Raw genomic sequence first — 12,710 nt, 5'->3', positions numbered from 1 at the left:
TTCTCCTGGAGCCTCTACAGAGTGAGCCCAAACCTCTGACACCTCGGATTGGGACCAATGAACCCCATTTCAGACTCTGACTTCCGAACTGTCAGCTAATAAATCTGTGCTGTTTCAAGCCACTAAGTTGGCGATAATTCGTTACAGCAGCCATAGGACACTGATACAGCGGGGAAGGTGACACTTGACAGCAGGGTGGCAGAATCTAGCCTGGTTCCAGAGCGCACACTCAGAACCACGGTGCTCTCCTGCCTCTGTGAGTGCGTCAATACCACCAGGTCCTGACCACGGGCCTGGGAGCAGGGCCCAGACACAGCGGTCTTGGGCACCATGAGTGGGGGCTTGGATTTGAGCCCATGGGACAAGGGAATTCCTGGAGGCTTTTTAGCCTTGTAACCCCAGGCCATGGGGGACTTTGGAGCTGGAGATACTGGGTTTGAAGCTCCCTCTCCAACAGTTTGCTAATGTTGTAACTGTTTAAAAGACAGGTTTTGTTGTTATTTAGGCGTCTCAAGGGCAACAGATCAGGAGACAACTGCCATTGAAAAGATCGCTTGTTACTCAGAGATCCCAAGGGGAGAGGGCATGCCACACCATGGGGTGGGGGGCCACCTGGGGAAGCACCAGTGTCCATCAGCAGGCAGAGGGAGTGAGGGGAAAATGTGGGCAAGAGCCTTTATTGTGGTTTCCCAGGGAAGGAATGAGTGAGGCAGGGGAAGCAGGCTTAGCATAGGCTAGTCTGAATAATTTCAGGAGGCTCTGGGGCACAGCGCTGTCCCTAGTTGTCTGGTACCTGGCCCTGGGGTGATTAGGGCAGGGGGATAGTGGCCCAGAGTGTCAGAGCCCAATAGAGGAGGTGTGCGTTCCGGACTGGTTGGTTTGCATATGAAAAGCACTTGTGGTTTGCTATTTTGAGGAATTTGCTAAACCTGGGAGGGGCGGTCCCTCCAGGATCCACAAGACCCCACAAGGCAAACCATCAGAATAAAAGGACATGCTTCGTGCAGAAACTAGACAGATCCTTTTACCTCTCTGCGCCTTGGTCTCCTCTCCTATAAAATGGGACACCAGTAGACACTTCAGGGGATTATTGTCAGGATGAAACGAAGTAACTTAGGCGAAGTATCTGGCATAATGCCTGATGCATTGGGAACATTCACTGAATGTTATTCCTCTTCATCTCCGTCTTCTACCCTCAAGGTTTTCTTCTAAAGGACACAGGCATAAATGAAGGCTCGCGGGGAATTCCCCTTTCCCCGGGGGAAAATGGCGTGAGGGGAGATGGCTGGTGGGTCACAGACCCCTTTCCCTATGGGCCCCTTTGAGAATCAGAGGACAGCTGTGGACGGTCTCGTGAGAAAAATACCCCCACGGTTTTGCACATAGTTTCAGAAGGACCTGACCAATTGCTGCACTGCCCTTGGGGGCTCACATGCATCACGGTACCTACGAACTTAAGGAAAAGGGGAATGAGTAAGAGAGAAAGTGTATGGAGGTGGTGGGAGATGCTAAGGTGGGAAATGAAGCCTGGAAGGTGGGGGAGGCATTGGGGGGTTGCAGTTTTCAGTGTGCCGGCCAGCGATGGCCTGGCTGAGAGGCCGAGCTCTGGTAAAGGCCTTAGTGAGGTGACACTTGGGGACATGGGGAAGGGCCCCCAAGGTGGAGGACAGAGCCAGCGCACATGCCCTGAGGCGGGACTGTGCCTGGACCACGTGGGACAGAGGGGGAGCGAGGGGCTGGCGTGAGGCGACCCTGGAGCAGGAAGGGGCCGTCTCATGTAGGGCCCAGGATGAAGGTCTGGTGCCCTGAGAGGGACTTAGGTTTGAGGCCATCGGAGAAGGCAGGTGGTGAAGGGCGTGGGTGGGGACTCCATGGTATACACTTGTAACTCCAGGCAGTGTCGCGAGGGGCCCTACAGGCCGTATAAGGACCACGGCATTAACCCTGAGCGAAGCGGTGTGTCAGCAGGAGAGGCTGGCTGTGCCGGGTTTAGAGGCCAGAACCATTGCCCTGGCTTGAAACAACTTCGGTTCATTTCTTGCTGTTGCGCGTCTATCACAGGTCACTGCGGCGGGGGTGAGGGAGCATGCCCTTCCTCCTGGATGTGACACACACATGCTTCTGCTCATGTGCCAGTGGCTGGGACAGGTCACGGGCACAGCTGAGTTCAGCAGGGCGGGAAGGCATAGCCTCCCTGGGAAAAGGTTGAAAGTCAGGCACCGGTGACAGGCCGCCATGCCTGGGAGGCCACGAGGAGAGACGTACCTCAGCTTAGTCACTTTGGTGGAATTGCGAGTGGCCTGTCGGGACGAGGGCGGATGCAGGGAAACCCACTAGGAGGTCCTCCCAACAATCTGGGCAAGAGAGATGAAAAAGAGGTGTCACCACCTCTGCACTTACTGGCAGGCTCAGGGAGGGGCCTCCAGGGTGGGTCCTTGGCTTTGCAGGCCTACAGATTGGCCACCGGTGCTCACAGAGATGATCAGAGGGGCTCGATTACCAAATTGATAAGAAATTGATGTATAAACCTGAATGCTAATTCCTTCACTTATGAATGGGGATGGAAGACATGCCCTTCCAGTGATTCAGAAGAGAATCTGAGTTTTGGAGTTAGGTAGCCTGTGTTCAAATCCCGGTTCTGTGATTTCTTAACTACTGGATCTGGAAAAGCGGCTTAGACTGTGAGCCTTCATTTCTGCATCTTAAAATCAGCCTCAGATACATTTATAGGGAAGAATGATCCGGTTAATGGGTGTCACGGCATAGAGTCTGGGCCAAGGTAGCTGTTCAGTAGAGGGGGTATTATTGTTATGGAAACTTATTAGAGATTAGCAGGTGACATAATGAGCCTGAATTCAGAGTCAATGAAGAGATTTGTCACAGAAACCATGGTAAGACATGCTCTGTAACGGAGACTCCTGCTGTGGTGGCCGGATTTGAATTCTGTCCCCCTTGGACCATCTCCCTGACGCTAAGGAGCATGTGAAGGTATAATTTCTCAGATGTCAGCTCTCCTGAATTATTCCAATCCTCCCTTCCTTCCTATGTTTACACCACGCCACCCTGACTGGCCTTGGGCTTTTTCAGGTTGCCTCAGCCACCGGTGTGTCTGTCCTGAGGGTTACATCCACAGGGATGGATGCCATCTTTTATTATGACCCTTCCTAAAGGTCAGTCTGGAAATGTCAGGAGTGTCTTAAGGTGACCCCATGTGGTAACCTCACGTGGGGATCACACTCTCTCCAAATGGGACTAAAATGAATATGTCAGTGCTTGCAAAAGTCTACAGCTCAAAGAAAACTGTTAGACCTTAAATTATTTACTGTGGATGTATTTTCAGTGTAAGTTGAAAAAAGAGATTGATTTCTTTGTTGCTGCCACATCAGACTCACAGAATATAATTCTGACTGATCGCCAGGCAGTGCGTCTCATTTGCATAGAAGTGTGGAGTAGGAATGTGGAGGAGAACATTATGAGGCTCCTCTAATCGGCAACAATGTTCAGCAAGTGTAAGGGGTGTGCTGGTAAACGCTTAACAACCAGTTCTTAGCAGGGTTGGAAGGAACCCTAATTTGTAGCATTTGCCAATTTCTGTGGTGTAAATATTCCCACCACACCTATTTCAGGCCTCTCACATGACATCAGCCAGCCCACAAAATTCCTGCCAATTTGACAACTGGATCTCGGAAGCCAGGATGACTGGCCCCAGCACACAGACAGTGAGTGAGGAGTGAGATAATCCCAGGGGTCGGTGGTCGCACTCTTGCTTACTCCTGTGTAACCTTGGCCAAGTTACTTGACGTCTCTGAGCCTGGTTCACAGATGGCATCCTTGAGGCTGGTTTCCTTTCCCTGGTGGCCCGGGTAGGAAAGTACCTTTGTATCATCACTCCCTTGCTGTGTCTCCTGGGTGGAGGTTAGTACAGGAGACAGGCAGTGATGCTTAGAGAGCTGTGCTCACAGCTGCCTTATCTTTTTTCTGAGAGCATTTCTAAGCACAGACTGGGCTTTTTTAAAATGTAGGAAGATGGGTGAAGTTTGATGGGTGGAAAGAGAAGAATTGCCCGTCTAATAGGAGCTCAGTCTGGAGAAAATAGACAGTGGAAATTAGACAAGCAGGTGGTGGAGTTCCCCCAAACCTTAGCTTCAGTGGTAAAAGGAGGGAGGAGGTGAGGGCTGAGAGAGGCAGATGTTGACCTTGACGTGTGGATAGACAAATAGCAACTTGAGCCTGTTTCTTGGTTTGGGGAATCTCTGGGGGACCCGCCCATGGGGGTACAAAGCCATATAAATCAGGTGAGTCACAATGGGAGTGCGGCCACATCCACATCTCTTAAATTCAGATTCAGTCTCCTCACCTGTAAAACGAGGATAACAGCCCAGCAGGGAAAGGATGCCATAACTGGGGACTAGCTAATGGTCAAGTGTGAAAGACAGAGTAAATCCAAATGACAGATGGCAGAGTCAGGGGGAGATGCATGGACCCAGTCCTCTGAATGCCACCCTTAGGAATTGGTCGTCAACCTCACCGAGAGCTCTCGGTTGTGACTCGGGGGTCAGGAGTGAAGGGAGGTGGGAGAGTTAAGGGAGCAAGGAGGTGACCCTCGAGAAGGTTGCAGAAGAGACGGGAGAGGTGGGATCTCACGGCAGAGGGTGCAGGGTCCAGGGGGCTGTTCTTTGTAAGCTGGCGGCGCTTGCCCACGGAGACACACTGATAGGAGGGAGCTGGGAGCTAGGAGTCTGCACGGCTGACTCTTCTGCGCCTGCTCTGCTCTGCTCAGCGCCCCATCCAGTCCCTCCTCCTCGAGTGTTTTCCAGTGTGTGATTTAGCGGTGGGACCAGAAGGGAGCTCTTTGTGGCAGAAGGGAGAACAGGGCAGCTGGTGACAGGGCCGGGCATTCACCGCCCCCGCTCTGGGAAACAAAGTCCAGCAGTGGACCCCACTCGCCCAGGCTCACAAACAGCCTTGGGGCCAATCCAGGTGCTCCTGCGGCTTCTCAGAGACTCCTTGAACCCACGTGCAGCGTTCCCCCGGCGAGACTGTCTCGCGATTTGGTTTCTCCTCAAGTCCCCTTTCTGGCTCCCATTCACTGGCCCCCAGTGCCGCTCTGCTCTGGTCCATCCGGGTCATGGCCCTGCTTCTTCTTGCCAGACTGCAGCCTCCCTACCTCACCCTGATGACGGCCCTCCTGCCGCCCTGGTCCCTTCCACGGCATCACACCTTTCCTCCTGGTTCCTCCACTTCATCTGCTCCCCACCCCTCTCTGATTTTAGGGTCCCGATCTTCCCCCAGACACCCTGTCACTCTGTCTGCTTCTCACGTGGTGGGACATCCACACTCATTTTTTGCTTTGCTCCCCAACTGGCAACAGTTCGACTGACAGTGACCCTTGGGTATTGCAGGGACACCACCAAATTGGTGGTGACGGTGACTTCCCAGAGGACTGGCCCTCCTTGGTCAAGGGCCTCCAACTGCAGGCTGCAGCCCCTCATGCTCTGCTCCGTTGGTCATAAGGTGTGGACATCCTGTTTCTGGAAACCTTAACCCCTGGGTCTGGTGATCAGAGCCCCAAGGCCCCTGTCCCAAGCCTTTCTCAGGGGGTGGCCCCCACGAGGCTCTGGCTTAGTGACCTCCCAGATGGTGGGGCTGAACTTGGTTCACCCAGTGGGCCAGCTGCAATCCCCCCTTCCTGGTCTGCAGCAGGAAAAGAGAGAAAGCCGTGAAGGTCACTGCCCAGAACTCGTCACAGCCGAACGTGGAGTGTTTTACAATTTCCAGTCTGATCTTTGCAATGCAGAAAATGATGGAGCTGTAAGTGAGAGGAATCATAAATGTGCCCAGGCCTGTCTGAGAATTTCACTGGGGGCCACAAGGCTGCTTCCACAGCCGGTTGCTGTGGTCTTGGGGTCTTGGCCAGGATAATGCATTGACTTTTGGGTTGACCTCGGGCCAGACAGAAATCTTCCAAGTGAGCCACTGCAGGAGGAAAACCCTGCACTTCCTCCCTCTGTAGTAATATACGCTGCAGGCCTTTGAAGATTAATCACTTAACAGAGAGAAAGTGATCTCAGTTAATTCTGCTGGAGTCATCTCTTTCTTTGTGGCTTGAATGTTACTTTCCTGAGGAAAGTGGAAGAGAATTCAGATTTGGTTTTTAGCTCCATACTCAGGGCCCTCTCTCAGATACCTGCAGGTACTACACCTCCCATCCACTCTTGGCAAAAGATTCAAATCCTTTACACCCAGAGGGCCCAGTCCCTTCTGAGACCAAATCTGGAGGGTCCATTTAATACAGTGGCTACTTTCAAGGCCATGGAGTCTGAGTTTCAATTCCAATTCTACTTCTTGATAGAAGTATGATTTTTGAAAAATATCTTGTTCATCAAAAAAATGGAATTGGAACACTGTATCCAATATCACAGACTAGGTGGCTAAAACAACAGAAATTTATTGTCTCACAGCTCTGGAGGCTGGAAATCCAAGATCACGTGTTGGCAGGGTTGATTTCTCCTGAGGCTTCTCTCCTTGACTTGCAAACGGCCGTCTTCTTGCTGTGTCCTCACGTGGTCTTTCCTCTGTGAGCACATCCCAGGCATCTCTGTGGGCCCAAATGATCTCTTCTCATAAGGACAATAGTCATTAGGGTGGATTAGGGCCACCCTAATGATCTCATGTTACCTTAATTGCCTCTTTAAAGGCCCTATCTCCAAATGCAGTCACATAGTAAGGTCCTGGGGGTTAGGGCTTCAACATAAGAATTTGGGGGTGGGAGAGGTGGGGACATTGCCCATAACAAGTACCTACATCACAGGGTTCTTCTAAATAAGATACATGCTCAGTGAATCATGGTGTGTAGTTTCTCTGGGGTAGCCTCTATTTCCTGTTGGATGTGTGGGTTTGAAGTGGGTGGTCTGTGAAGCTCCAGAGGATATAACGTTTGGCGATCTACAACTTCCCCATGTCGGGAGCAGATGAGGCAGAGAGGTAAGATGGGGGCTGGACATCAGCCAGCCCACAGGCCCCCGGCCAAGTGTCAGCTCTCGGGCCTCCACGTGACTGTCTCCCGAGCCCCCCTTGTAATTTAGCAGTGATGTCTTATGACGTTTGTGGAACATTCATACCACATCCTAGAGAGAACTTCCAGAAGCGCTGACCGTGGACCGAGGCGGTGTGTGCGTCAGCTTAGAGGGGAGTGATTTCTGCAATACCCTGAAACCACAGGCATGGATCTGGAAGTGGCGTAGGTGACCCAGAAGATAGATTGACGATGAAGGATTGAATTTCGCTTCACCAATGTGGTCAGTGGACGTTTGAATTCCTCTTTGCTCATTTTGGGCATGGATGGGGCTACCATCACAGCACACCAAACAATGAAATCAGGACGGTGACAGCAGAGGGGCTGTCCTGCTTCTGCACCCCAAGTTTGTTCAAGAGCACACTCAGAGTTAGACTGGATTAGACCACGCTTCGGCAAAAGCTAACATCTTACTTCATGAGCTTGTGCTTTTCTGCAAACAGGGGAAGTAATACCTTTTGCTTTATTAGAAGAAACAGAAAAATCAAGCCTTATTTCCATTCAGCTGCTGTAGAGATCCCCCTGATCACTGAGGGTCGGTAGCATTTCTGAGATGTATCACTTTTAGCATCAAGAACTGGGTTCACCAGGAGAGGGGTAATGCCGCAAAGAAGCTTTCCGAGGATGCTCCAGTGTTGGTAATAAGCCTGGCCCAGACGATCAAGGTGACTGCACGTTCCCTGCCGTCCAGAAACCTACAGCCTAAATCGCGTGACTCCCAAGGGAACCCATTCCCCTCCCTGCCCCAGCCTCAAAAGAACACGAACACAGGGGGCTCTGAAAGGTTAGCATAGCCACTGTGACATGGTCGCAAGAGACCACATGGCCTCAGCAGAGGCTGGTGGAAATGCCCTGTGTGTACAAAGGGCAAAGCAGCACACACATAAGTATTGTGTTCAGAACTTTCCAGAAAAGTGAGAGGAAAATCATCAGGTGTTTTCAAGATTGGCTTCTATGGAGAAATTGGGATTGTTTCTTCCCTGTTTATTTTCCACATTGGCTGTGATTCTTGCAAAAGCAACACATACTCATTGTCACAGTTAACCTTCCAGGCTTTTTCTGTGCTCTGCCAGCACACTGGTTTTTGGCATCAGACTCTAATGCTCTGCAAGCTGCAAACCGGTGCATCTCCCTGAAATGTCGGAAGGGAGGTGCCGCGTGGGCTGGGTGGGGAAGGACAAATGCATGGGGCGGGGGGGAGGGAGCGACAGAGGACTTTGATCCTTCACTGAGGGTCAAGTGGAGAGGTGAGGAGGGGCCGGGGAAAGACCAACAGAAGGCTGGAGCTCTGGGCCAGCTTCATGGGTCTCTTGATGAATGAGGCTCCTGGGTCTGACCTTTGGCCTTAGGAGAGAAAACGACCAGGTCACTTTGATGTCAGCCTGGAAGAACGCCGTAGGGGAATCGTGCTCTGGGGTGAAGGTGGGGACTTCGATTAGGAGATGGTGGCCCATGGGGTAGTATTCAGGGCTCCAGCTGAATTTAGCTGCATTTAATTCTGAAATCTGGGGAGAGAAGAAAAACAAAAGAGGCACTAGACGGACTGAGTGGAGATAGTGCTTGAAGGAGCAGAGGGGCAAGGGGGTCTTGCTCCAGAGGAGATGGTATGACGATGCCTGACTTCATGATTGCCTGCTCATGGGTGGATTTGGAGAGACTCCAGCCACTGTTTATTGTGTTTAGATTGATTGAGTTACAAATATCACATAGGCAGTGTCATAAATAAAATTGCTCTACCGTCCGTTGGGACACATTCACTTGCTCGTTGAGGAGACATGTAGGTAATGATGTGCAGAGGCCTTGGAGAGCTCACCGGGCTAGGGAGGGGAAAGGCATCCCCAAAGCCCAAGTTACACTGCTCATTGCAGGACAGACGCAGAGAAGGACAGGGCCTCACCAGTCAAGGCCTCAGGGAACCTTGAGCAGTGGCTGATTGGAGAAGGCAACAAGGAACGTGGGGAGACCACGAGAGACAAGAGTGAATGCGAAAGCAGTCAGAGGAACACAGGCTATCCCCGGGTCCTTGATCAGGGTGGCCTTAGGGAGTGGATGGGGAAATGCCAGATAGAAGAAGATCCCCTTAAGGGCTCCTTGGGCTTGAGCGAGCTGGCGAGAAGGGGAAGGGTGACTCCAAAGCCTTCTCAAAGTAGAGCAGTTGTGCAACTTGGGGCGTTAGCAAGCTCTCGGTCTTCACAATCGGTGATCCCGTCTGCTGGCTGCTCTGAGAGCACAGCCTGGTAGTGACAAGGACGCCGACCCCGCCGTGAGCTTATGATCTCTTACAGTAGAACACGCGGGGTCCCTCCCACAGCAGAGGTGATGAGCCAGCACAGCGGCCCTGGCTCTCCAGCCCCTTGGCAGGGCACGCCAACCTCAGCTTCACTCTTGAGCCGCGGGGCTCCAGAGGTTCTGGACCGGGTCGTTGACACTGAAGCTAGATTTCACAAGCTGTCAGCTTAGGGGGCAGCCGTGGCCTCCAAGTTCGGGTCCTGATTTTGTGCTTCTTTCTCCCTCCTCCTTTAGATCGTGGTGTGTGTGGGCGTCTCCTCGGCTGGCAGCCCTGCTGTGCCCGGCGGTTGAGGTCCACGGTTTTGACTGTGTGGGTTTGTGTCTTTCCGGCAGGTGTCTCCTCTGTGACTTCCCTGATGTCCCTGGCTTGGGTGCTAGCCTCCTATCACAAGCTGCTGCGGGACTCCAGGGACGACAAGAAGAGTATGAGCTACAGAGGGGCCCTCATCCACCTCTTCTGGCGCCTCTTCACCATCTCATCCAGAGTTCTCTCTTTTGCCCTCTTTGCTTCCATCTTCCAGCTCTACTTCGGGATCTTCGTGGTGGTTCACTGGTGTGCCATGGCCTTCTGGATCATCCATGGCGGAACAGACTTCTGCATGTCCAAGTGGGAGGAGATCCTCTTCAACATGGTGGTAGGGATCGTGTACATTTTCTGCTGGTTTAACGTCAAGGAAGGGCGGACTCGATATCGAATGTTTGCATATTATACGATAGTCTTGACCGAGAATGCTGCCTTGACGTTCCTTTGGTATTTTTACAGAGACCCGGAGACCACTGACTCCTTTGCGGTGCCAGCACTGTGTTGTGTCTTTATTAGCTTTGTGGCTGGGATTGCACTGATGCTCTTATATTATGGTGTGCTGCATCCCACGGGGCCGCGAGTTAAGATCTTGGCCAGCTCCTGTTGTGCCGAGCTGCTCTGGGGCATCCCTTTGCCCCCCGATGTTGAGCCCATGGCGCCTCAGACCCCTGGGTACCGGGGGACCCAGGTCACGCCTACCAGAGCCGTAACGGAACAACAGGAGGATCTCACGGCTGACACTTGCTTGCCCGTTTTCCAAGTGAGACCCATGGGGCCCGCTACCCCGTTGGGGCGTCCTTACCTCCCAGAAGGGCCCCTCATTAAGATTGACATGCCAAGAAAGAGATACCCAGCTTGGGATGCTCATTTTGTAGACAGGAGATTGAGAAGGACTATTAACATTCTGCAGTATGTCACCCCCGCCGCGGTAGGCATTCGGTATCGCGATGGACCGCTCCTTTACGAGTTGCTACAGTATGAGTCTTCACTCTAAGAGCATCTTGACCCAAGTTGAGAAGGGGACCTTAAGTTTGGTTTGCGGTAAACGCCGCTTGCAAGAAATATAACTCCTCCCTTCCTTCAATACACAGAACTACCACCACCACTACCACCACCACCACCAATGCTACAAAAAACAAAAAGAAAATAAGTCACAACCCCTTCAGATAAGCTTTCTTTCCAGTCGCTGTATGTATACAAAGATATTCTCTATGTTTTGTAAGTAAAAACAAAAAGAAAACCTTTCTTTTGTTTTTTACACATAAGTAACAGTATTGAAAAAAAAATCCCACACTATGGTTCATACGGTGGAGAAGAAGGAGTTGTCTCCACTCCAAAAGAAAAACAAAGTTTTATACCTTTACACCAAGTGTAGGTCATTTACGGGATTGGTGCTGATTGAAAGAACAAAACAAAACAAACACAAACAAACAAACAAACAAAACCTTCAACTGCCTTATGCCCTTAGGTGCTGAGTTTCATTAAGTACTGTCACGTTTTCTCATGCAAAACTCTCTGGTGATTTTTGCACTGGGAGAGGGAAAATTAAACAATCAAATGAAACCAATCTAGAAACGAATCAAAAACCAACCAACCAATAAAACGTAAAGCAATCATTCTTCCTATCTGATGATTTGTATTGAAGAAAACAAATTGACCAAAAGCAAAAGCATAGAAACCCCTCCCTCTTTTTGGTTTCTCTCCCCCTTCTCCCGTCCCTGCCCCCAACTTCTCAGCCCCTTCTCGGAGCCAAAGGGCCATTTGAAATTCAGATGGTTGGCAAAGCTCCTTGAAGGCTGATTAGGTGCCATTTTAGCGTTCACCTATTAAGAATCACATTTGTTTCCTGGTGAAAAAGCAAAACAGAACAAAACAAAAACCACCCTAATAATTCGCTAAGAAAAGGAAATTCTAAAGCAAATTAAAGGAGATTTCCATATATGTAATCAAAGAGAATCAGTAATAATAAAACTCAGCATAGTAGCAAAAAGAATGACATCAATTTAAAGGCACAATACTTAATCAGTGACTGGCAAAAGTGATTTGTTCTGTCATTTTAAGGCCGTGAAAGGTATACATTTATCCCATGTGATATTGTGTAAGGCCTCTTCTGTTTCCATTTGGTGGGAAGCCTTAAATTGATCTGGAAAGAATTCTTCATTTTTCGTTTGTGCTTTTTAAAAATAGTAACACAAAGAGGAAAATTAGAACATAAAAAATAAGTTCAATTGTAATAACTGACCCATTTCAAAGACTGTTTGGTGCTTCTGTCTTTCACCATTGTGGTTGGCTGAAAGTTCTTCAGCTCACTCGGTGCATCTGGGTTGAGTGGGAAATTCTGTGTGTGTGTGTGTGTGTGTGTGTGTGTGTGTGTGTGTGTGCGCCCAGAGCACACATGTGTGTGTGTGTGTGTGTGTGTGTGTGTGTGTCTGCTGCAAGGTCTTGCCAGAAATGTAGAAAAAACAATATATGACAGACTCTGGGTATTGCTGAGGTGGAGTGTAAGGGGCTGGGAAGTGGGGAGCAGGGGGAGGGGGTGTTGCTTTACCTTGAGCCCCTTTATGAGGGCAAGAGTCACACCAGCAGCATACTCTGGGTCTTAGAGACCGTGTCATTTGGGTGAAGATTTGATTCAATTATTTATTTCCTCATTGTACCAAGTTGAATTTCTGGAGGTGTTGCGAGTATGTTCAACCATTTTTTAAATGTTATTTTTCAAAGTATTGCTCTTGTAAGGAATATTCTGTTCTAGGGCATCGTTTCAATCCCATCTTATCTCTACTTGGGCACAAAAAAAAAAAAAAAAAAAGGAAAAGAAAAAAATCACAAAAAGAAAAAAAATCTCCACAAAAAAGGTATATATATATAAGTCTCTATATATACACACAATATTTTTAAGTAAAAATACTGTTAGTCTTTGTTGTGTGTAGCGGCGATTTTTTTTCTTAATTCCAGATATAACTGTTTAGGGTGCAAGACCTCACTTTGAGCTACTCTTAAGAGAAGTTCAAAAACTGAGGAATTTTTTTTTTATGTTTGTGG

At 50.0% G+C, this 12,710-nt stretch overlaps 1 protein-coding gene across 1 annotated transcript in view; it reads left to right on the top strand.

The window, feature by feature from the left end:
* The window catches only part of XKR6 (XK related 6), a 267,735-nt gene extending 257,073 nt beyond the window's left edge, over positions 1–10,662 (top strand). Inside the window, exon 3 of the mRNA XM_060155785.1 lies at positions 9,698–10,662. Within this exon, the coding sequence (XP_060011768.1) occupies positions 9,698–10,662 (965 nt within the window). The remainder of the gene's footprint in view (positions 1–9,697) is intronic.
* The last annotated feature ends 2,048 nt before the right edge of the window (positions 10,663–12,710 follow it).

Source organism: Lagenorhynchus albirostris, chromosome 7 (assembly GCF_949774975.1).
Source record: "Lagenorhynchus albirostris chromosome 7, mLagAlb1.1, whole genome shotgun sequence".
Lineage (NCBI taxonomy): Eukaryota > Metazoa > Chordata > Mammalia > Artiodactyla > Delphinidae > Lagenorhynchus > Lagenorhynchus albirostris.
Note: the sequence above shows the minus strand (reverse complement) of the source record. Positions and strands in the feature narration are given on the sequence as shown.